The sequence below is a fragment of the Mus musculus genome, chromosome 7, assembly GCF_000001635.26.
Source record: "Mus musculus strain C57BL/6J chromosome 7, GRCm38.p6 C57BL/6J".
Classification (NCBI taxonomy): domain Eukaryota; kingdom Metazoa; phylum Chordata; class Mammalia; order Rodentia; family Muridae; genus Mus; species Mus musculus.
The window spans coordinates 20,708,285-20,733,893 of NC_000073.6; the positions used below are offsets into that span (position 1 = coordinate 20,708,285).

The 25,609-nt window shown below is 41.5% G+C and overlaps 1 protein-coding gene and 1 pseudogene across 1 annotated transcript; one reads left to right on the forward strand and one right to left on the reverse strand.

Annotated features, from left to right (window-relative positions):
- Gm18052 (predicted gene, 18052) lies at positions 14,169 to 14,978 on the forward strand (annotated as a pseudogene).
- Positions 16,228 to 22,340, reverse strand: Gm10668 (predicted gene 10668). Its single transcript, NM_001370900.1, has 3 exons — positions 22,181 to 22,340; positions 18,613 to 18,703; positions 16,228 to 17,570 (listed from the first exon to the last, which is right to left on the reverse strand). The coding sequence occupies exon 3, from the start codon at positions 17,538 to 17,540 to the stop codon at positions 16,635 to 16,637; it is 906 nt and encodes a 301-aa protein (NP_001357829.1). The 5' UTR covers positions 17,541 to 17,570; positions 18,613 to 18,703; positions 22,181 to 22,340; the 3' UTR covers positions 16,228 to 16,634.
- Between the last annotated feature and the right edge of the window lie 3,269 nt (positions 22,341 to 25,609).

Consider the following 25,609-nt stretch of genomic DNA (forward strand, 5'->3'; position numbering starts at 1 on the left):
GCACTTCCTAATACGTTGAAGAATTGAGTTGGAATTTTGATGGGGATTGCATTGAATCTGTAGATTGCTTTTGGCAAGTAGCCATTTTTACTATATTGATCCTGCCAATCCATGAGCATGATTTGTATTTCCCTGATGAAAAAGGATGTTGAACATTTTTTTTAGTGCTTCTCAGCCCGATATTCCTCACTGAAGAATTCTTTGTTTACCTCTGTACCACATTTTGAAATATGATTATTTGATTTTCTGGAGTCCAACATCTTGATATATATATATGATTGGTACAGGTCTTTTTCCAATCTGTTGACTGCTATTTTGTCTCACTGAGAGTGTCTTTTACCTTACAGAAGCTTGGCATTTTTAAGAGGTTCCATTTGTTGATTCTTGATCTTACACACAAGCCCATTGCTGTTCTGTTCAGGAATTTCCCCCTGTGCCCAGGCTCTTCCCCACTTTCTCCTCTATAAGTTTCCATGTCTCTGGTTTTATGTGGAGTTCCTTGATCCATGTAGACTAGAATTTTGCACATAGAGATAAGAATGGATCAATTCGCATTCTTGTACATGGTAACTGCCAGTTGAGCCAGCACCATTTGTTGAAATGCTGTCTTTTTTCCACTGGATGGTTTTAGCTCCCTTGTCAAAGATCAATTGACCATAGGTGTGTGGGTTCATTTCTGGGTCTTCAATTCTATTACCTTGATCTACCTGTCTGTCTTTGTACCAGTATCATGCAGTTTTTATCATAATTGCTCTGTAGTACAGCTTGAGGTCAGGCATGGTGATCCCATCAGAGATTCTTTTATCATTGAGAATAGTTTTGCTATCCTAGGTTTTTTGTTATTCCAGATGAATTTCCAAATTGCCCTTTCTAATTCACTGAAGAATTAGAAATTCTTGGAATTTTGATGGGGATTGCATTGAATCTGTAGATTTTTTTCAGCAAGATAGTAATTTTTACTATATTAATCCTGTCAATCCATAAGAATGGGAGATCTTTCCATCTTCTGAGATCTTCTTTGATTTGTTTTTTTTTTTTTCAGAGACTTTAAGTTCCTTTCATACAGATCTTTCAGGTCTTTAGTTAGAGTCACACCAAGGTAATTTATATTATTTGTGACTATTGTGAAGGGTGTTGTTTCCCTAATTTCTGTCTCAGCCTGTTTATCCTTTGTGTAGAGAAAGGCCATTGATTTTTTTTTTTTGAGTTAATACTATATCCAGCTACTTCACTCAAACTGTTCATCAGGTTTAGGAGTTCTCTGGTGGAATTTTTAGAGTCACTTATATATACTATCATATCATCTGCAAATAGTGGTATTTTGACTTCTTCCTTTCCAATTTGTCAATTTGTCTCCCCTTAACCTCCTTTTGTTGTCTAATTTTTCTGGCTAGGACTTCGAGTACTATATTGAATATGTAGGGAGAAAGTGGGCAACCTTCTCTAGTCCCTGATTTTAGTGGGATTGCTTCCAGCTTCTCTCCATTTACTTTGATGTTGGCTACTGGTTTGCTGTATATTGTTTTTATTATGTTTAAGTATGGACTTTGAATTCCTGATCTTTTCAAGACTTTCATCATGAATGGGAGTTGGATTTTGTCAAATGCTTTCTCGGCATCTAACGAGATGATCGTGTGGTTTTTGTCTTTGTTTATATAGTGGATTGTGTTGATGGATTTCTGTATATTAAACCATCTCTGCATCCCTGGGATGAAGCCTACTTGATCATGATGAATGATTGTTTTGATGTGTTCTTGAATTCTGTTAGCCTAAATTATATTGAGTATTTTTGCATTGATAAACATAGGGGATATTGGTCTGAAGTTCTCTTTCTTTGTTAGGTCTTTATGTGGTTTAGGTATCAGAGTAATTGTGGCTTCATATAATGAATTGGGTAGAGCACCTTCTGTTTCTACTTTGTGGAATAGTTTGAGGAGAACTGGAATTAGGTCTTCTTTGAAGATCTGATAGAACTCTCCACTAAACCCATCTGGTCTTGGGCTTTTTTTTGGTTGGGAGACTATAAATGACTACTTCTATTTCTTTAGGGGATATTGGACTGTTTAGAACATTAATCTGATCCTGATTTAACTTTGGTACTTGGTATCTGTGTAGAAATTTGTCCATGTTATCCAGGTTTTCCAGTTTTGTTGAGTATAGCCTTTTGAAAAAGGATCTGATGGAGTTCTGGATTTCCTCAGGTTCTGTTATTATGTCTCCCTTTTCATTCCAGATTTTGTTAATTAGGATGCTGTCCCTGTGCCCTCTAGTGAGTCTGGCTAAGGGTTTATCTAACTTGTTGATTTTTCTCAAAGAATCAGCTCCTGGTTTGGTTGATTCTTTGAATAGTTCTTTTTGTTTCCACTTCCTTGATTTCAGCCCTAAGTTTGATTAATTCCTGCAGTTTAGTCCTCTTGGGTAAATTTTCTTCCTTTCGTTCTAGAGCTTCTAGGTGTTCTGTCAAACTGCAAGTGTATGCTCTCTCTAGTTTCTTTTTGTAGGCACTCAGAGGTATGATTTTTTCTCTTAGTACTGCCTTCATTGTGTCCCATAAGTTTGGGTATGTTGTGTCTTCATTTTCATTAAACTCTAAAAAGTCTTTAATTCCTTTCTTTATTTCATCCTTGACCAAGGTATCATTGAGTAGATTGTTCTTCAGCTTTCACGTGAATTTTGGTGTCTTAGTTAGGGTTTTACTGCTGTGAATAGACACCATGACCAAGACAAGTCTTATCAATGACATTTAATTGGGGTGGCTTACAGATTCAGAGGTTCAGTCCATTATCATCAAGGTGGGAGCATGGCAGTATCCAGGCAGGCATGACACAGGCAGAGCTGAAAGTTCTATGTCTTCCTTCAAATGTTGCTAGTGAAAGACTGACTTTTAGGCACCTAGGCCTTGAGTATTAAGCCCACACCCTCAGTGACACACCTACTCCTACCAGGTCACACCTATTCCAACAAGGCCACACCTCCAAATATGTGCAAGAATATACAAACCATCACAGCTGGCTTTCTATTATTTATGTTGTTATTGAAGATTAGCCTTAGCCCCTGGATGGGATAATTCCAATATTTTTGTATTTGTTGAGGTCTGTTTTGTGACCAATTATATAGTCAGTTTTGGACAAGGTACCATGAGGTGCTGAGAAGAAGGTATATCCTTTTGTTTTAGGATAAAATGTTCTGTAGATATATGTTAAATCCATTTGGTTCATAACTTCTGTTAGTTTCATTGTATCTCTGTATTCTGTTGCTGATGCTTGCATCTATGGTTTCTGATTTCTTTCCTAGGGTTTCTATCTCCAGAGTTGTCTTCCTTTGGGCTTTCTTCATTGTTTCTACTTCCATTTTTAGATCTTGGATGGTTTTGTTCAATTCCATCGCCTGTTTGGTTGTGTTTTCCTATAATTCTTTAAGGGATTTTTGTGTTTCCTTTTTAAAGTCTTCTACCTGTTTAGCAGTGTTCTCTTTGATTTCTTTAAGTGAGTTATTAATGCCCTTCTTAAAATCCTCTACCAGCATCATGAGTTATGATTTTAGATCCTAATCTTGCTTTTTGGGTGTGTTGGGGTATCTAGGACTTGCCGTGGTGGGCGTACTGAGTTCTGATGATGCCCAGTGTTCTTGGTTTCTGTTAGTAAGAATCTTTTGTTTGCCTTTCACCATGTGGTAATCTCTGGTGTTAGATGTTCTAGCTGTCTCTGGCTTGATATTCCTGTGATTCTTTAGCCTCTGTCAGCACTCCTGGGAAACTCTCTCCTGCATCCCAGTGGTCAGATCACTCTCTGTAGGTAAGCTCTCCTCTTGCAGGGAAGGTTCACAAAAGTCTGGAGCTCAGATCCACCTCCTGAGTCCTGGGGTCAAAGCCCTCCCTAGAGGCAGACTCTCCTCTGGCAGGAAAGGTGTCCAGGGTTCTGGTTCTCAGCTCTGTCTCCTGGCTGAGGATGAAGGCAGAAGGGACCCTGTCCAGGAAGCTCTATTACTTCTGCTGCCCACATGCTCTCCTGCATAGACTGGTCTCAGTGATCCCAAGGTTCTGGGTGTGCTAGGGCCTGCCTTTATCCTTTGACCCCATCAAAATTCCAACTCAATTCTTCAACAAATTAGAAAGAGTAATCTGCAAATTCATCTGGAATAACAAAAAAACCTAGGATAGCAAAAACTCTTCTCAAGGATAAAAGAACCTCTGGTGGAATCACCATGCCTGACCTAAAGCTGTACTACAGAGCAATTGTGATAAAAACTGCATGGTACTGGTATAGCGACACACAAGGAGACCAGTGGAATAGAATTGAAGACCCAGAAATGAATCCACACACCTATGGTCAACTTGATCTTTCACAAGGGTGCTAAAACCATCCAGTGGAAAAAAAGACAGCATTTTCAACAAAATGTCCTGGCACAATTGGCGGTTAACATATAGAAGAATGTGAATTGATCCATTCCTATATCCTTGTACTAAGGTCAAATCTAAGTGGATCAAGGAACTCCACATAAAACCAGAGAGAGTGAAACTTATAGATGAGAAAGTGGGGAAAAGCTTCGAAGATATGGGCACAGGGGAAAAATTCCTGAATAGAACAGCAATGGCTTGTGCTGTAAGATCGAGAATTCACAATGGGACCTCATAAAATTACAAAGCTTCTGTAAGGCAAAGGACACTGTCAAGAAGACAAAAAGGCCACCAACAGACTGGGAAAGGATCTTTACCTAACCTAAATCAGATAGGGGACTAATATCTAATATATATAAAGAACTGAAGAAGGTGGACTCCAGAAAATCAAATAACCCGATTTAAAAAGGGGGCTCAGAGCTATAAAAAAATTCTCACCTGAGGAATACTAAATGGCTGAGTAGCACCTGAAAAAATGTTCAGCATCCTTAATCATCAGGGAAATGCAAATCAAAACAGCCCTGAGATTCCATCTCACACCAATCAGAATGGCTAAGATCAAAAATTCAGGTGACAGCAGATGCTGGCGAGAATGTGGAGAAAGAGGAACACCCCACCATTGCTGGTGGGATTGCAAGCTTGTACAACCACTCTGGAAATCAGTCTGGCGGTTCCTCAGAAAATTGGACATTGTACCACAGGAGGATCCCGCAATACCTCTCCTGGGCATTTAGTTCTTAATTTGTGTTCTTTTTACTGTGTCTCTGTTTAGTTTCTACTTCCATGATCTGTCCATTGATGAGAGTGGGGTGATGAAGTCTCCCACTAGTATTGTGTGAGGTGCAATGTGTGCTTTTTAGCTTTAATAATGCTTCTTTTATGAATATGTGTCTCCTTGCATTTGGAGCATAGATGTTCGGAATTGAGAATTCTTTTTGGTAGATTTTTCCTTTGATCAGTATGAAGTGTCCTTTTATACCTTTTATGATAACTGTTGGTTTAAAGTTGATTTTATTCGATATTAGAATGGCTACTCCAGCTTTTTTCTTGGGGTCATTTGGTTGGACACAACAATCAAAGAAAATGCAAAACCAAAGATATCTTAACACAAAATATCCAGAAAATCCAGGACACAATTAGAAGACCAAAGCTAAGGATAATAGATATAGATGAGAATGAAGATTTTCAACTTAAAGGGCCAGCAAATATCTTCAACAAAATTTATTGAAGAAAACTTCCCATACCTAAAGAAGGAAATGCCAATGAACATATAAGAAGACTACAGAACTCCAAATAGACTGGATCAGAAAAGAAATTTCTCCTGACACATAATAATCAGAATAACAAATGCACTAAATAATGACAGAATTAAAAGCACTAAGGGAACAAGGTCAAGAAACTTATAAAGGCAGGTCGTATTAGAATTACTTAAGAATTCTCACCAGAGACTATGAAAGCCAGAAGATACAGGGCAGATGTTATACAGACCCTAAGAGCACACAAATGCCAGCCCAGGCTCCTATACCCAGCAAAACTCTCAATTACCATAGATGGCAAAACAAAAGTATACCATGACAAAACCAAATTCACACAATATCTTTTCACGAATCCAGCCCTTCAAAGGGTAATAATGGGAAAACACCAATACAAGGACAGAAACTGCACCCTATAAAAAGCAAGAAAGTAATCCTTCAACAAACCTAAAATAAGACAGCACAGGAACAGAAAGAATCTCAACTCTAACAACAAAAATAACAGAAAGCAACAATTACTTTTCCTTAATATCTCTTAATATCAATGGACTAAATTCCCCAATAAAAAGACATAGACTAACAGACTGGCTACACAAACAGGACCCAACATTCTGCTGTTTACAGGAAACCCATCTCAGGGGAAAAGACAGACACTACCTCAGAGTGAAAGGCTGGAATACAATTTTCCAAGCAAATGGTCTGAAGAAACAAGCTGGAGTAGCCATTCTAATATCGAATAAAATCGACTTCCAACCCAAAGTTATCAAAAAGACAAGGAGGGACACTTCATACTCATCAAAGGTAAAATCTTCCAAGAGGAACTCTCAATTCTGAATATCTATGCTCCAAATACAAGGTCAGCCACATTCATTAAAGAAACATTAGTAAAGCTCAAAGAACACAATGTACCTCACACAATAATAGCAGGAGACTTCAATGCCCCACTCTCATCAATGGACAGATCTTGGAAACAAAAACTAAACAGAGACACAGTGAAAGTAACAAAAATTATGAAACAAATGGATTTAAAAGATATCTACAGAACATTTTATCCTAAAACAAAAGGATATACCTTCTTCTCAGCACCTCATGGTAACTTCTCCGAATTGATCACATAATTGGTCACAAAACAGGCCTCAACAGATACAAAAATACTGAAATTATTCCATGCTTCCTATCAGATCACCAAGGACTAAGACTGATCTTCAATAACAACATAAATATTAAAAATACAATGTTGACCTGGAAGCTGAATAACACTCTACTCAATGATAAGTTGGTCAAGGAAGAAATGAAGAGATATATTAAAGACTTTTTAATGAAAATGAAGCCACAACATACCCAAACTTATGAGACACGATGAAGGTAGTCCTAAGAGGAAAACTCATAGCCCTGAGTGCCCCCCAAAAGAAACTAGAGAGAGCATACACTAGCAGTCTGACAGCACACATAAAAGCTCTAGAACGAAAGGAAGCAAAGAGGAGTAGACGTCAGGAAATAATCAAACTTAGGGCTGAAATCAACCAAGTGGAAACAAAAAGAACTATACAAAGAATCAACCAAATCAGGAGCTGGTTCTTTGAGAAAATCAACAAGATAGATAAACCCTTAGCCAGACTCACTAGAGGGCACAGGGACAGCATCCTAATTACCAAAATCAGAAATGAAAAGGGGGACATAACAACAGATACTGAGGAAATCCAAAACACCATCGGATCCTTCTACAAAAGGCTATACTCAACAAAACTGCAAAACCTGATTGAAATGAACAAATTTCTAGACAGACACCAGGTACCAAAGTTAAATCAGGATCAGATTATTGACCTAAAGTGTTCTATATCCCCTAAAGAAATAGAAGCAGTCACTAATAGTCTCCCAACCAAAAAAAGCCCAGAACCAGGTGGGTTTAGTGCAGAGTTCTGTCGGAAATTCAAAGAAGACCTAATTCCAGTTTCCTCAAAATATTCCACAAAATAGAAACAGAAGGTACTCTACACAATTCATTCTATGAAACCACAATTACTCTAATAGCTAAGCCACACAACAATCCAACAAAGAAAGAGAGCTTCATCACAATTTTCCTTATGAATATTGATGCAAAAATACTTAATAAAATCCTTGCAACCCGAATCCAAGAACACATCAAAATGATCATCCATCATGACCAAGGAGGCTTCATCCCAGTGATGCAGGGATGGTTTAATATACGGAAATCCATCAATGTAATCCACTATATAAACAAACTTAAAGACAAAATCCCATGATCATCTCATTAAGTGCTGAGAAAGCATTTGACAAAATCCAACCCCCATTCATGATAAAAGTCTTGGAAAGACCAGGAATTCATGGCCCATACCTAAACACAATAAAAGCAATATAAAGCAAACCACTAGCCAATATCAAAGTAAATGGAGAGAAGCTAGGAGCAATCCCAGTAAAATCAGGGACTAGACAAGGCTGTCCACTTTCTACCTACCTGTTCAATATAGTACTTGAAGTCCTAGCCAGAGTAATTAGACAACAAAAAGAGATCAAGGGAATACAAATTGGAAAGGAAGACTTCAAAATTCCATTATTTGCAGATGATATGATAGTTTATAGAAATGATCATAGAAATTCCCCAGAGTACTTCTAAATCTGATAAAAAGCTTCAGTGAAGTAGCTGGATATAAAATTAACTCAAACAAATCAGTGGCCTTTCTTTACCCAAAGGATAAATAGGATGAGAAAGAAATTAGGGAAACAACATGCTTCTCAATAATCACAAAAAATATAAAATACCTTGTGACCGTAACTAAGGAAGTGACCGTAACTAAGGAAGTGAAAGATCTGTATGACAAAAACTTCAAGTCTCTGAAGAAAGACATTGAAGAAGATCTCATAAGATGGAAAGATCTCCCATGGTCATGGATTGGCAGGATTAATATAGTAAAAATGGCCATCCTGCCTAAAGCAGTCTACAGATCGAATGCAAACCCCATCAAAATTCCAACTCAATTCTTCACTGAGTTAGAAAGGTCAATTTGGAAATTCATCTGGAATAACAAAAAACCTAGGATAGCAAAATATATTCTCAACAATAAAAGAATCTCTGAGGGAATCACCATGCCTGACCTCAAGCTGTACTACCAAGCAATTGTGTTAAAAACTGCATGGTACTGGTACAGAGACAGACAGGTAGATCAATGGAATAGAATTGAAGACCCAGAAATGAATCCACACTCCTATGGTCACTTGATCTTTGACAAGGGAGCCAAAACCATCCAGTGGAAAAAAGACAGCATTTTCAACAAATGGTGCTGGCACAACTGGCGGTTATCATATAGAAGAATGCAAATTGATCCATTCTTATCTCCCTGTACAAAGCTCAAGTCTAAGTGGATCAAAGACCACACAAAGCAGAGACACTGAAACTTATAGAGGAGAAAGTGGAGTAAAGCCTTGAAGATATGGGTACAGGGGAAAAATTCCTGAGCTGAACAGCAGTTGCTTGTGCTGTAAGATCAACAATCGACAGATGGGACCTCATAAAATTGTAAAGCTTCTGAAAGGTAAAATATACTGTCAATAAGACAAAGTGGCCACCAACAGATTGGGAAAGGATCTTTACCAATCCTAAATCTGATAGGGGACTAATATCCCCTATACAAAGAACACAAGAAGCTGGACTCCAGAAATTCAGATAACCCCCACCAGTCAGAATGGGTAGGGTAAAAAATTCAGGTGACGGCAGATGCTGGCGAGGATGTGGAGAAAGAGGAACACTCCTTCCATTGTTGGTTGGATTGCAAGCTTGTACAACCACTTTGGAAATCAGTCTGGCAGTTCCTCAGAAAATCGGACATAGTATTACAGTAATATCCAGCAATACCTCTCCTGGGCATATACCCAGAAGATGTCCCAACTGGTAATAAGGACACATGCTCCACTATGTTCAGGGCAGCCTTATTTATAATAGCCAGAAGCTGGAAAGAACCCAGATGTCCCTCAACAGAGGAATGGATACAGAAAATGTTGTACATTTGCACAATGGAGTACTACTCAGCAATTAAAAAGAAGGAATTTATGAAATTCTTGGGCAAGTAGATATACCTGGAACATATCATCATGAGGGAGGTAACCCAATCACAAAAGAAGTCACTTGATATGCACTCACTGATAAGTGGATATTATCCCAGAAACTTAAAATTACCAAGATTCAATAAGCAAAACACAAAAAATCAAGAAGAAGGAAGGCCAATGTTTAGATACTTCATTCCTCCTTATAGGGAATAAAATACCCATGGAAATAGTTAAAGAGACAAAGTTTTGAGCTATGCCAAAATGATGGACCATTTAGAGACTACCCCACCCGGGGATTTATTCCATAGTCAGCCACCAAATGCAGACATTATTTCCTATGCCAGCAAGGTTTTGCTGAAAGGACCCTGATATAGCTGTTGTGAGGCTATGCCGGTGCCTGGCAAATACAGAAGAGGATGCTCACAGTCATCTAAAGGATGGAACACAGGGCCCCCAATGGAGAAGCTAGAGAAAGTACCTTAGGAGCTGAAGGGGTCTACAACCCTATAGGTGGAACAACAATATGAACTAACCAGTACCCCCAGAGCTTGTGTCTCTAGCTGCATATGTAGCAGAAGACGGCCTAGTCGGCCATCATTGGGAAGTGAGGCACCTTGGTATTGCAAACTTTATATGCCCCAGTACAGGGAAACACCAAGGCCAAGAAGTGGGAGTGGGTGGGTAGAGGAGCAGGGCAGGGGGGGAGCAGGGACGGTATAGGGGACTTTTGGGATAGCAATTGAAATGCAAATGAAGAAAATACCTAATAAAATTGAAAAAAAAAGAAAAAAAATTATTGGCCGATCTTGTATAGGACCCAAGTTCAATTATCAGCATCCACATGACAACTCATGACTATCTGCAACTTCAGTTCTAGGGAATAAGAGCTGTTTACTTACCTCCGTAGAAACCAGTCACATGTGGCAAATATACATCACACACACACACAGACAGAAGAATCACACACATAAAAATAAGTTTATATTTTTAAAATAAAATTTAATTTAATTTCAAATTTTTATTCATTTTATGTGAATGATTGCTCACCTGCATGCATCTTTGTGACTCTAGAGGTCAGAAAGTTTCGTGGGACTGCAGTTACAGCTACTGCTGGGAGCTGGGAACACAATCTGCAGCACAGTCAAGTCTCTTAAAGGCTGAGCCATCTCTGCAGCTCAGAAGAATAAATGTTAAGAAACACTGCTTTCAGCCATATGGTGGTAGTTGTGCATGCCTTTAATCCCAGCACTCCAGGGCCTGAAGTAGGAAACTCTCCAAGGTTGAGACTGGCATGGTCTACAGAGTGAGTTCCAGGCTAGCCAGCCTACACAGAGAAACCCTGACTCAAAACAAAACAAACAAAAAAGAAAAAAGAAAAAGAATAAAAAAACTAAATAGCTCCTACATCCTGTAGGCCTAGATTAACAGCCCTGTATAGGATTGTGAGGGATTTAATTTGAGGAGAGAGTGATATAGCTCAGGCTGTCCTGGAATTTAATATGTAGCTGAGGCTGGCTCCATGATCTCATAGTGAAGCTGATTCTCCTGCCTCAGCTTCCTAACTAATGGAATTTCAAGCAGCAATACTAAGACCTACCATTTTGTTACATTATTCAAACTTTGAATTCAGGGCGCCAGAAAGACATGGGAGCAGTGAAGAACAGCTGGTTGCTTCTTCCAGGGCACTGGGATTCAAGACCTACTACCTACATAGTAGCTCACAACTGTCTATATCTCTAGTCCCCGGAGAAGCTAAGGCCATCTTCTGGTCTCCACTATGAATTGCACACAAGTAGTGCGGAGACATACATGCACGTAAACACCCATACACATATGTAAGTAAGTAAGTAAGTAAGTAAGTAAGTAAGTAAATAAATAAATAAATAAATAAATAAATAAATAAATAAGACATTCAAAGAGCCTTAAAAAGGGAGATATAGAGGCTGGAAAGATAGTTCAGTGGTTAAAAGCACTGGCTGCTCTTCCAGTGGTCCTCAGTTCAATTACCAGCAACCACATGGTGGTTCACAGCCATGTGTAATGGGATCACATTTTCTCTTCTGCTCCTCCTGAAAGAAACCACAGTGTACTCACATATGTGCAATAATTTTTTTAAAAGACTCTAACAAGACTCTCTATGCCTACTTTTGTTTAAGAAACTTTCCTTGTCCTGGCTTTCTTCCTCAGTATGTTAATGTGTGTGTTTATACCTGGGTGACTGGGTGTGTTCAGAGGTTTTAGGGGGTGGAGGCCAGAGGACAATGTTTATTGTTATTCATTTCATGCATGGCCTCCTTTTAAAAAGTGTTTTTTGTTTTGTTTTGTTTTGTTTTGTTTTGTTTTGTAAGTAGGTTTCCCTCTGTGTAGCTCTGTGTGTTCTGGAACTCACTCTGTAGACCTGACTGGCCACAAACTCAGAGGGTCACCTGCCTCTACATCCTGAGTGCTAGAATTAAAGGCATCACTGCTGTCTGGCCAAGACAGGGTTTCCCTGTGGAGCCCTGGATGTCATAGAACTAGCTTTGTAAACCAGGCTGGCCTGGAACTCAGAAATCAACCTGCTTCAGCCTTTGGAGTCCTACATTAAAAGCAAGCACCATGCCTAGCCACCTAGCATTATCTCTTCTTTTCCTTTTTATTAATTTATTTATTTCCATTTTAAACAATATTTCCTTTCTTAGATTCCCCTCTGCAAACCACCCTTTCCGTGCCCCACTTTTTGCCTGTTTGAGAATGCTCCACCAACCACTTACGCACTCCTGCCTCACCAATCTAGCATCCCCCTACATTGAGGCATCAAGCTTCTGTAGGACCAAGGTCCTCTCCAACAATTGATGCCAGATAAGGCCATCCTCTGCTACATATGTAGCTGGAAGCATGGATTCCTCCATGTGTACTCTTTCGTTGCACACCTAGCATTTTCAATGTGTGTTCTTGTCCTGCATGCTATCATCTCACCAGCAAGAACACATGCGGACAACCGGATCCTTCTGCAGCAATGCTTTATTACGCTAGCTTCAGCATGAAGAGGAAGACCCCGAGCCCCAAAAAGGCGCTGCTTATATATACCTCAGTGCGGCGTGTCCACACCTGATTGGCTGCTCTCTCAGCACACCCCGGGTTTGGGCAGTGACTCGGCGTGAACACACTCTTGCACATGCGCATATTGCTTGTTTACCAGTTAGGCCAAGCAGGCACAGTGGAAACTGCTTCCCACATGTTCTGGGGTTCAAACTCATCAAGGCAAGCCTGTGACTGACTGGGCTATCTCTCCACCTCCACCTTTTTTTCTTTCCTGCATTACATTTTGTCTTGAAACAGGGTCTCATATAGAGTAGCTGACCTTGAGCTTGCTTTATCTGTTGAAGGTCCTTTTGGAAATAAGTTAACAAATTCAAGAGACTAGTGATAACTGAGTAGTTTTAAATATACAATTCTGCAGAAAGGGAACTTTGGCATACAGAAAAGGCATGAATCGCTAAGGGGCTGATTTGACAACATTTGAGAGTGTTTTTTTTTTTAAACGTAGATAGAGAAAGTCCAGTTCTCTCCTCCTATAGGCCTATAGAGCTTGCATCTTGATCCCTATCTCATTGGCCTAGGATAAAAGCCTCAGCCAGTAAAAAAAAATTGGGACTGGAGAGTGGCCCCCTCCAATTGCTGGCCTCCCTATATGACCCAGATAAGTGACTAGGCCTAACACTTGTAACTTTCTAAAACAAAGAGGGGCTAGCCCGTAACCTGCATGCCTGTAATTTGGATGTACTCTAGCTTACCTCATGCAACAAAGCAATCCATGTCTTACACTCCTTATCCTCCTCCAAGAGCTCCAGAGTTCTGAGAAGTCTTGTTTGAGATTATGAAGTGTTTTTTGAGATGCATGAGACAGGTTACAAGATAAGGCTGCTGTTCACAGTTCCCAGCGCATCAAGGTGTGTTTTTACTCAAGATGGGTCTTGTTCATGAGATTGTTGTGATTTTCAGCCTTTCTTTTGGCCCGTGTGTCATTTATTTGTTCTGTCTGCCCAGCATCTCCTGGGAGAGCTGCTGTGCTCTTCCAGAGAAGGCTTCAGAGTGCAAGGGACCACAAGCTCTACACAGGCAAGGACTTAATCCAAGGCAGTCACTGGTCACTTCCTGGTATATCCCCTATGGATGAAGACAAACCAACCCTGGAGGAGGAAGCTGATTTGGGAACAGGTTAGAGATTAGGAACATGTGTCCCAGAAAGGACTGATCTTCTTGTGCAAGCAGCCCAAGGGGAACCTGGAAGCTCTGGGGGACTGGGATGTCCTGCTGAGCCAAGCCTCCCTGGCTATTGGTCACCTTTTTTACCCAACCCAAGTGGATGCTGGCCTGAATTTCCTCTCTCCCAGACCAAGGGGAGTGAGAGGTGCTGCCCCATGCCAGTTAAGTAGATGCTTTTGTTGTTAAGTTCCAGGCCTGGAGGAAGTAGGCTGGGCTGCCCTGTGTGTGTGCTGAGGGGTCCCACCTAGGGTTTGGGGAAAGCCCTGGCCCCACAGCTGGCCTGGTTGTTGTCTCCAGGTTCATTGCTCCTAAGTGCAAGCAGTGACTCAGTGCTGCAGTTACTGAAGGCAGAGATGGCCAAGCAACAGCCTGGCCTGTGAGTGGTGTTTACAGCCCCCTATCTGGACTCTAAGGCCATTGGGCAGCAGTTTCTCTGCTCTGGGCATGAGCTCCCTAAGACTGAGCTGATGTAAAGCCTGCTGCTCATCAACCATGCAGGTGAGACTCCTTTCCAGACCAGGACTGTGAGCTCTAACTTCAATGCCCTTTGTGTAGGTAGAGAGTCAGTCCTGAAAATTCCAAAGTCCAATAGGAGAGAGAATGGACCAGTGTTACTATAGGCTTAGCCTTACCTGGTTGTCTAAGGGGAGGAACTGTGGAAAGGGGAGGGAAGGAGAAGAGCACCCTTCTGCTGTGCCATTTTTTCCATCATGTTTACTGTTTGTTTTGTTTTTCAGGAACTAATAGGGACGTTTCTAAAGGCTTCCTGAATGTGAAGGACCTAGCTAAGGTGAACAACTTGACTCTGAACCTGACCTCTATGTGCTGCTTGACTTGGGTACCCCGAATGCCTTTCCAGATAGTCCTGGCCTCAGTAAGACTGTGGTTACCAACTCATCTCTGTGTGCACAGCAGCCTTTCAAGGGCTGAAGGCTGTACTGGCATGAATTGCTGCCTGAGACATGGTGTACCAGGTCCTGGCTATTGAGGAACCCAGTGACACGGTGCTGAGCTACTCCCAGTGTAGATGGCTCAGACTGACATTGCTATCCCCAGACCTAGCTGGTACCTCTCTGGAGGCTGAGCAAGGAGGAAAGTCTGATCTGTTTTCATTAAAGAATCCAAAGACTATAGTGCCCCTGCCTCTGGTCAGGATTCCTCACTTTGCAAGAACATTACAGAATCCCAAGAAGTTGGAGTAGTCGGGCAGAGCCACTCAGCCTTGGGAGTTGCCTAATTAGCAGGTGGGATAAAATATTTATACAAATAAAAATGATAGAGAGTTAAAAATTAAAAACAAAACTCCTTCTCTTTGTTAATGGCAGGCAGCAGCACAGATTTCAGAGACAGTTCATGGTTATCTTCCTTATTTCCTTCCAATGGTGTCACCAGATACAAGGGGAAGTGCTGCAGATGAACCTCACTTGGGTCCTAGATCCAAGGGTGAAACTCGGGGTTCCAGTTATCAGTGGGCATGGAGTTGGCCTGGATGACAAACAAATACGAACACAAGGGAGTGTGCTATCTGAATGTAATTTGTCAAATTGAGTACCAGACTTTTAATACAGAAGAAAATAGGGGAATTAGGTGACACATCGGCAAGGTACAATGAGGTTACCGGATGCTTAATGACTTTTACACAGAACAGAGAAATGCAAACATAAAAACTGGCAGGAACTGGGCAATAAAACAATTGAGACAAAGTCCTCTCTATCTAAGATCAGCTATATTCTTAGAAGCCAAGTGTTTGAGGTCTTTACACTCTCGAGGCAAGGGCTTTCATGCCCAAGTCATGGTTCTAATTAGGGAGTTCCGCTCTAGCTAACCTTCTCATCAATAATGCAATACTCTAAAACCACAGCCCGATCTACTTCCTAAACCATTGTAAATTCCTGTATATGGGAACAGCTTGGCTTTTATTCTAAGTGATAGTATTGGGGGGACTTTCTACTAATAAGTAATGTAGTATGCCATACATAACTATAATAAGAATTCTAAACTTACATTGTTAAGCTTGCCCTGAGATTTCTAGCTCTATGTAGTAGATAGTAATGCCTGATTTCTTTCACTATCTCTCTTACAATACTAGAGGCAATTCTGAATGTCACTGAATGGGCAACATTTTTACTGAATTCCAAGCCCAGGGCCAGCTCAAGACTAGGGCATTGTTGAAGGCCAGGGAGCAAAGTTCGATTTGGCTTAGATATTGAGCAAGTCATTGCTTGGAGGCACCTATAATAAAACAATACTGAAAGAAAACACACAGATCCATTCGCAAGGACAAGTTTGGAGCATTTATTATACGGGATGCTATGGTTCCAGGAGACTAAGTTTCCGTGAAACTCTTTGCCTCAGGACTGCTTCCAGGTTTCTAAGCCTGTCAAGTGAGTCACTACTAGAGTAGATGTAGCAGGGTGGCTCCACCTCCATCCTGAGGCTGGCCACCAATAATGGGTTCTTCTCAAATGACAGCAACTTTCTGATGGACAACCTCTTCTTGTTTGATGTCCTCTTCCTGGGTGAGGTTCTTTTTTCCATGAGGGTCTCTTTCTCTAAGATATCCCCAGAGGAGGATCCTGGAACACCTACACTCTTAGGTGGCTGCAGGTATCCACAGAGCTCCTCTTGGGGACTGCAGGAGGACATATTCCTGTCAGGCTTCTATGTGATGACTCTCATGGTCCTGACAATGCTGTGGCTTGGGGTGCCTGGGAAATCTGTGTGGAAGTAGGTGGTAAACATGCCTCACTGCCCCTGATCATGGGGTGCCTCATGATTTGGTGGATGGTGGGCCTCCTGCTGGGATTGATCATCAGCAGTTCAATGATGACATTGAGAATATCAATGGAAACATGGGAAGGGATGCTGAAGTTTGCAGAGATGATCTCCTGCTTTAAGTCCACAAAATACCTGCCTTGGAAAGGCAAGTTCCCAGATACCATGAGGAACAGGAGGACCCCTAAACTCCAGATATCTACAGGGGGGCCCTCATATTTCTCTGCTTGCAAGAGTTCCGGGGCACAGTAGGGCAGCGTGCCACAGAAACCTGCCAGCTTTTGTCCAGGAATCACTTCAGCAGCCAAGCCAAAATCACACAGCTTGGCATTTCCCCTGTAGTCGATCAAGATGTTGCTGGCCTTTATGTCTCTATGGACAATGTGATGGTCATGGCAGTACTGCACCGCATGTACTATCTGGGCAAACAGCCTTCGAGTCTCGCTCTCCTCTAAAGACCCCACTTTGATGATGCGATCTTGTAGCTCTCCCTCTGAGGCATACTCCATCACCAGGTAGGTAGTCTCTCTTCTCTGGACCACATGAAACAGCTTGATAATGTTAGGATGGCTAAGTGATTTCATAATCCTGGCTTCCCTGCAGATGGGTGAGGTGTACTCCTTGGTGTTTTGGAGAATTTTTACAGCCACAGAGGTACTTGTGGGGACATGGAAGGCTCGTTTCACCACTGAAAATTTTCCTTCACCCAGTGTGTTCAGCATCTTATAGTTAGTGTCGAAGTTCTCTTCAATTGAGTAGCAGGCCTTCAGATCCTGCTCCATCATCTTCAGATCCTGCTCCGTCATCAGGCCCTCTATGACTTGCCTAGAACCAAACTTGCAACGAGAAAGTAAAAAAAAAAAAAGAGGAACAAAACAAAAACAAACCATTTAAAATCAGGCTGAAGAGAATTTTTACATTTAAATCTTCTTACCTCCAAAAGACAAGAAAAATGCCAGAAACATGTCAGACAACCTAATCAGGTATTTGGAATGCTTGGGAAGAGAAGAGCAAAGCACCTTCTAAAGCAGTAGACACAAACTATGACATAGATCAGTTTGACAGCAACCAAGTGCAAACTGATAGAACAAAACAAGGGATCACGAACAGTAAGAGCTGCTCATTGGAAAGAACCATCCTCTCCCCTGGTCTCAGCACACACTGAGAGCCAGTGCACCAAGAAAATCAGGTTCTAGAGGAGTGCATAAGACAACAAACAGACACTCCAACACCCACAGTGTCCAGGCTGGAGAGCTGGCTCTGGAGTCCAAAATGTCAGCTACTCCTGTAGAGGACCTGCACTTGGTTCTCAAGACCCAGGTCAGATGGCCCACAACTGCCCTAAGTCCAGCTCTCAATCTTACACCTCTGGCCTCTAAGGCCACTTATACAGCAGACTCACCATCACTACATGCCACTTAAAATACTGATACAAATCTTTCTATATAATGTTATTTATGAACCTTGTTGGTCAGAAGAGGGCATCAGATTCTCTGGAGTAGAACTACAGGCAGTTGTAGTGAGAGCTTCGTTTGGTTTAAAACCTAGGTATGGTATATGAACATGTTATTGCTTTAATTCCGGGTGTTTGACAAGAGGCTCACAACCATCTATAAATCCAGTTCCAGAAAACTCTGACTCCCTCTTCTGACCTCCATAGCAGAGACCAGGAAGGTGGTGCTCAGACACACATGGAGGCAAAATACTCAAGCACATTATTGAAGACATAAAATATTCTAATTTATCAAATGTAACTTTAAAAAGTAAAATAGAAGATAATAAAGAACATTGAAAAGTAAACACATAAATCAAGCCATCAAACACACAAACCATAACCACAAAAGCCTATCATAGTCACCAAAGTGTAGAGAAACTCACTATTTTGGGATCTGAAGCTCCTGAAGTCCAAGTCTAATCGCTCAGCATCATTGAACGCCAGTTGCTTTCCAATCAACTTACAGCTTCTGTCCTGTAATGACAGGAAGCAGCCTCATTCAGAGCTGTAAGTGGACAGGTGTCTATCATTCCTTACAATGGCTCCTGGTGTTGTCAAACCATGAAATTGATCAATGGTGTCCAGGCACAACCCACTGGCTTTCCCCACATTCTTTCTTGAAAGACAGGATGTCTGATCTTGGTCATTGGGGCAGTAGAGGGCTGGTTACACTCAAATATCTGTCCCCAGTGTTGCCCAGTGACCCTTCGTCCTGCTAGGTCCACTGCCGAAGGTTCATAATTTTCCCTAAGCTATGCAAACAGGTAGGAACAATGTTCAAACAACTTGACACTTTGTGGAACTTTTGACACCCCAACTTTAACAAGGAATCTCCCCTTGTTAACAAGGAGTCCTAAGACTGATGATGGGCTCCAGAGCTTTGGTCCTCCCTCAGTTATGGATTCTGGCATTCATTGGCTACAGATGGACAGTGTTCAGCTTTTCACTTAGACCCTAGCCTTCATGACAACTTTGTAATAACTCATGTGTACACTAAAAGGATTCAATTATTAATTTTTTTTAAACACACATTCATAGGTGCTAAAGGATGGTAGCTATTTACTACATTGGTAGTTAGAACAAAATACTGTTTTCTATGGTAACCCAGGGTTTGAGACTAACACCTGTGAGGTTTAGAGGAAGATGATAACATTCATCCCATGTTCTCCATTAGGCCTGAGACTTCTCACCATAGCCCAGGATCCAGAGACAGTAACAATTCCCCTCTGTTTTTCCAAAGGGACAGGAGTTTGTAACGGAGTTCTGTGAAATGAGAGGTACACCATCCAAGCAGTAGGCAGCTTTTGTTCCTCAACATGTTTTTGAGTTCTTTGGCCAGTGGGACTCAAGGGCACAGACTTGATTCTTTGCTTCAAAATTACTATTGCCCCCATCTCCTATGCCTGAGAAGACACTAGCTTTCACAGCACATTTGCTCTACTTAAGACAGAAGATACATCATGGGATGACAGCTGCAGACAGAGGGACCCAAGTAGGTTCAGGGACAAGCAATTTTATGTTCCACAAAGGAAAGTTCTTCAAGGAAGTATAGTTGTGGCTCCTTTTAGACTTACATTTGTTCTGGCCTTGAACCTTTTCAGCTGCCCACTTCCTTAAATAGAATCAACAGAATAGGATCTGAGCATTGCCTTTGCTCCTTGCATGGAGTAATGATGTTTGAACTTCCAGGAAGATCAGAAGATAACCAGCCAGGAGGAATCTTTCTGCTAAAGCAGAGACACATTGGTGCCCTTGCTTAAGAGACCATCCAATCCTGTCAGTCCTCTGAACAGGAGGACTTGATGTGATGTGGCCTCTACTTGGAAAGTAAGGGTATGAACAAAACAGGGAAACAGTGAAAGACTTGGATGGGGCAGGCATAAGAAAGTGTGATGGGGAGGAGAATGTGATCAATGTTCTTCATGTACATGTATGGAAATATCACTGAGAATGAACATGTTGTGTAGTTAACATAAACTAATGTTCCAAAATAGTGAAAGGAATATAGCCATGTAAAATAGAACATTTTAAAACAAAGTCAAAAAACTAAAGAACAAAGAAGATATAAATTCTTCCAATCATACGAACCAACAAAGGACTGGAAGAGAGAGTTAGTATAAAAGCAGAAAACAGAAACTTCGGGATGACAAGATGACTTAGTGGGTAAGAGGACTCTTCTGAAGGCCCTGAGTTCAAATCCCAGCAATCACATGGTGACTCACAACCCCCTGTAATGAGATCTGATGCCCTCTTCTGGTGCATCTGAAGACAGCTACACTGTACTTATGTATAATAATAAATAAATCCTTGGACCAGTATGAGCAGGGATGAGTGTGTGGGGCTGACCAGAGTGAGCAGAGGTCCTAAAAATTCAATTTACAGCAACCACATGAAGGCTCACAACTATTTTTATAGCTACAGTGCACTCACAAATATAAAATAAATACACCTTTAAAAAACAAACAAACAAGCAAACAAACAACCCAGTAACCTCTAAACTGAAACCTAAGGATTTAAAAGAAAACTCACTATGTTCAGATTCAACAATACACGAAGATCCAAGCGCAGTGGCTCAACAGCCTAGAACTCCAAATGCTCTCTACCAACCAACAGCTACTTCAGTCACTGTAAGGACAGGAGGCAGCCTTAGCCAGAGCTTAAGTGAGCAGGTCAATGACCTCCCAATGGCTCCTTTTGAGGTCAGAAGTAAAATGGACCAATGATGGTAGGGCACAGTTCACTGGTTTCTTTCACATTCTGTCCTCAGGACAGGAAAGGCTGGTTAGTGGGGCAGTAGAAACACCTGAAGAAGGTTACACCTAGTTAGTAGTCCCTAGATCCCTTATTGTGAGGAATTTGACCATGAAAGTTAGCCTGGCCTTCAGTTGGGCTAAGGCTAGAAGCCCAGAGACATTGAAGGGATGGTAGGAACTTTGCCTGCAGCAGGCACCTGGCCCTTGTCACTAGATGCAGGCCCTTATAGAATTGTGTTTATCAGTAAAGTAAGGGCAATGCCCAAAGCCCTTCCACATGTAGCCTGAACATCTCAGACCAAGTTAATAGGAAAAGAGATGTGACCTGTGGTCACTTAGACTCAAGACAGATCTCCATTCTAATGAGGTACCTAGAGGCCTTGAGTTCTTAGCCAATAAGCTTTCCTTCTCAGACATTCCTCCCAGCAAATGGTATTTAATCTCAGGCCCATCCTGAGAAGTGGGGTATGGTTTTACTCATTCAATTTCTGCCATGACAATAAATACCTTAACACCATGGACTGCCTCTTTTCATTGGGATCCACTGTGGGGAGCCACAGAGATGGCCCTTGCCTATAGAGCCACTGTCTAATTTCCTGTAGAAAGTCTATTTGCATTCTCAACCACAACTGCCACCAAGTCAAGTTGGCCTCTCTCAAGCCAAGGACTCTCCACAATGGACCAGCCAGAGCTCTCCCCTTTCCCACGCACAGCCCAGGGCTAGCTCCATCCCACAGGCCCAGATTCTGTTCTCAGATCTTCCTCTATTTGCAGAGGTGCTGGAGTGTCCAAGAATTTGGGAACTCCATGGCTCTAGCCTCTTCTCAGGCCCAGGGACCTTCAAGCCAGCTGTGACTGCCACGCACCTCAGACTGTAGTTTCCCACAGCCCAATACCCACTCAGCAATGGCATGGGACTAGCACAAACTCCCTTTGTCCTACCTTCTCAAGCAGCCGATCCCTGTGTTAGAGTGGACACAGGACTCACAACCCTACCCCCTATGACCAACTCTATCTGCCAGGCTATATTTTCAAGATTTTTGGCAACTGGACCAACAGGGCCACATGCTAGGGACCAATGTTCAAACTCAGGACCCTTTCTTGGATAGTTGATATCTCTATTGCTTGGGGAATCTCTAGAGTTACAGAACATATGGAATGTCTTTCTATATTGAAGTAATTCATTATGGCAACTTACAGTCTGTAGTCTAACTTCCCAACAATGGTCAGCTGTGAATGGGAAGTCCAAGAATCTAGTAGTTGATCAGTCCCATGAGGCTAGTTGTTTCAGCTGGTCTTCTGTTGAAGTAGATTCCAACAGGTATGCTGGCAAGTAAATGCAAGTGGTTAAAAAGAGTGAATCTTCCTTCTTCCACCGTCCTTATGTAGGTCTCCCTCAGAAGGTGTGGCCAAGATTAAAGGTGTGTACTACAATCCCTGGAACAGGGATTTATCTCAGGCTGACCTTGAACTCAGAGATCTCTTGGCTTTAGTCTCCTGGGATTAAAGGTGTGTACTATCTTGTCTTAGCCTAATCTTTTCATAGTCACTTTGCATCAAGATCTCCATGCCAAGATCCAGGTCAGAAACTTGTGTCTTCCAGCCTCAAGATCTGGATCACAGGTGAGCCCTCCAATTCTGGATTTTGGTTTATTCCAGATATAGTCAACGTGACCACCAGGAATAGCCATTACCATATCCAAACCCCAATAAAGACCCTTCCCACTTTCATAATACTAAGTGAAGTCATCTGAATCCCACCAGGATGCAGAGTGCTATCCTTCACTGGGCGTGCACACTCTATTAGTGTGCTTTATCTTGCTGGGATTCAAAACACCACAAAGAAATGCAACTTGGGGAAGAAAGGGTTTATTTGGCTTTCACTTCCCAATCATAGCCTACATGAGTGGAAGTCGGGCAGGAACTCAAGACAGGACTCTTGAGGCCAGAACTGAGGTAGAGGTCATGGAGTAAAGCTGCTTACTTTGACTGAGCCTGCATATATATACATATATACAGCCATGGCCTCGTATCCAGAGACATAAATCAATCATGTGCTCCCCCATAGAATTACCTACAAACGAATTAGGTTCCTTCTTCTTCCCCATATTTATCTAGCTGGTGTCAAGTTTCCAAAAACTAATTGGCACACACTAACATTCATATATTAGTGCGTGGATAACATGGTTCTCCTTTTACTTGGACACAAGCATTCTGTAATAAGTGTTGGTTTATAGAACCTGTCTAACTCATTTCAAAAACATCAGTTCTTTTATTTTTAGATTCAGAGTAATAAGAATAAAATGGTAGCTTGTGAGGGACACTGGGATGCTGTGACACAATGCTCTGTTTCCCAGGACACTCCAGGGTGACTACCATCTATGGGGCTCAGAGGAAGAGACTTTGTCACATCTTCACCAAAAAATCATTTACCCCGTTTCTCACCACAGAGAAAGTTGGAGTCCAGAAGTGTTAAGCTAGGCCCTTCATGCTATGGAAACAAACAAAGATATGTTCCTAAGGAATCCCCTATTCTAAAGTCCAGATTGGTGGAATAACTTGGTATAGATGTTTGTGGATTTTTTTAAAAGAATTATTTATTTATTATATATAAGTACACTGTAGCTGTCTTCAGACACTCCAGAAGAGGGCGTCAGATCTTGTTACAGATGGTTGTGGGCCACCATGTGGTTGCTGGGATTTGAACACTGGACCTTTGGAAGAGCAGTCGGGTGCTCTTACCCACTGAGCCATCTCACCAGCCTTGTTTGTGGATTTTAGCCATTAAAAACACTGTAGGGCTGGGCATGGTGGCACACACCTTTATCCTAGCACTCAGGAGGCAGAGACAGGCAGATTTCTGAGTTCCAGGCCAGCCTGGTCTACAAAGTGAGTTCCAGGACAGCCAGAGCTATACAGAGAAACCCTGTCTCGAAAAAACATTAAAAAAAAGTGTCATTGTGACACAGGTAATACAATACAAAAACAAAAACAAAAAACCCTCCTGCATGGGATAACCCACTCAGATAAATCTTACATGTTCCAGTATATGTGGATATTACCTGTTGAATCAATGTTAAACTAGCTACAATCAATAGAACCACAGAAATTGGATACAGAGTAAGAGACAATGGGGGTACATGTAGATCTTGTTAGGAAAGAGAAATAGAATAGCTATCATTGAAGGGGGACTGGAATGGAAGATCAAGTGGGGAAGTGGAGGGGAGAGACAGCTAACATAAGGGCCATTTGAGGGGTAGTATGGAAACCTGTACAACAGAAGCTTCCTAAAATATATACATATATAAGTGTGCTCTAAATGAAATTATTAAATAATGGGAGAGATAGAGCCTCACTTGCCATCTCTTCTCACTAAATGAAGTTTCCTGTCCTGGGATAAGGTTATATCTAATTGTCTTGTTCAGAGCTATCCTGTGAGAATCCCTAAAAAAACCCAGGCTATTTCCAGGACTATAGCTTGCTGACAGCTAAGACCATTTCTGAAACAAACTAAGCAACTCAATGAACATGGAGGAGCCAAGCTGATATGCCTACATAGAGCCTTTAACCCTATGTTCTATTGCCTTTGGTACAGGAAGATCCTGTGCATGCTACCAAAAGAAAAACAAACACCAAGTCAGCCACAAACTCTCCAATCTACAATGATGCCCCGCTTGCAAAATACACGAGTGAAATAGTGTCACAAAGTTTGTAGGAGTAGCCAATCAGTATCTGATTTGACCTAAGGCTCACTCTAGAAGAAGGAACTCACACCCAACTCTGGTTGGGTGGCTAGATACCTGAGACTGGATAACCAAGGAACCTAGCATAAAACAAAATAATACTAGTCCAAAAGATAAAAGTAGCAAAAAAAATTAATCTTAGTGACATTTTGCTATACTCACAGATCAGCACTTTGCTCAGCCAATGCCAAAGAAAATTGCTCCTGCAGCAGATGGGGGAAAATATAGAGATTATAAACCAGACATAATGAAGAGTGAGAGAGCTTGAAACACTCAGCCTAAATCTATTGTCTTTGTTAAACACCTCCCTGAGGGCTCCGGGAAGCCTGTGGAAGTGGAGGTATAAAGAGTGTAATAGCCAGCAGGTATTGAAGGACAAGAAGAAAACAAGGCCCTCTTAATCACCAGGAGCAAAGACCATATGAGCTCACAGATACTGAAGCAGCAAGCACAGGGCCCACACGGGTTTGCACCAGGTCCTCTGCATATACATTATGACTTCCAATTTAGGATTTTTATGGGATTCCTGAGTCTGTGAATGAGTGTGTCTCTTATTTTTATGCCTTCTTTTGGGTACTTTTCCTTATTATTATTATTATTATTATTATTATTATTATTATTGTTTTTATTTTGGTGTGTGCCACCACGCCTGGCTCAGGAATGGGATGGGTTTTTTTTTTCTTTTGTTTTTTTTTTTTTTTTTGGTTTTTCAAGACAGGGTTTCTCTGTGTAACCCTGGCTGTCCTGGAACTCACTTTGTAGACCAGGCTGGTCTCGAACTCAGAAATCCATCTGCCTCTGCCTCCCAAGTGCTGGGATTAAAGGCGTTGGCCACCATGCCCGGCTTCCTTATCTTTGTTTATCTTGTCCAACTCCAATATGAT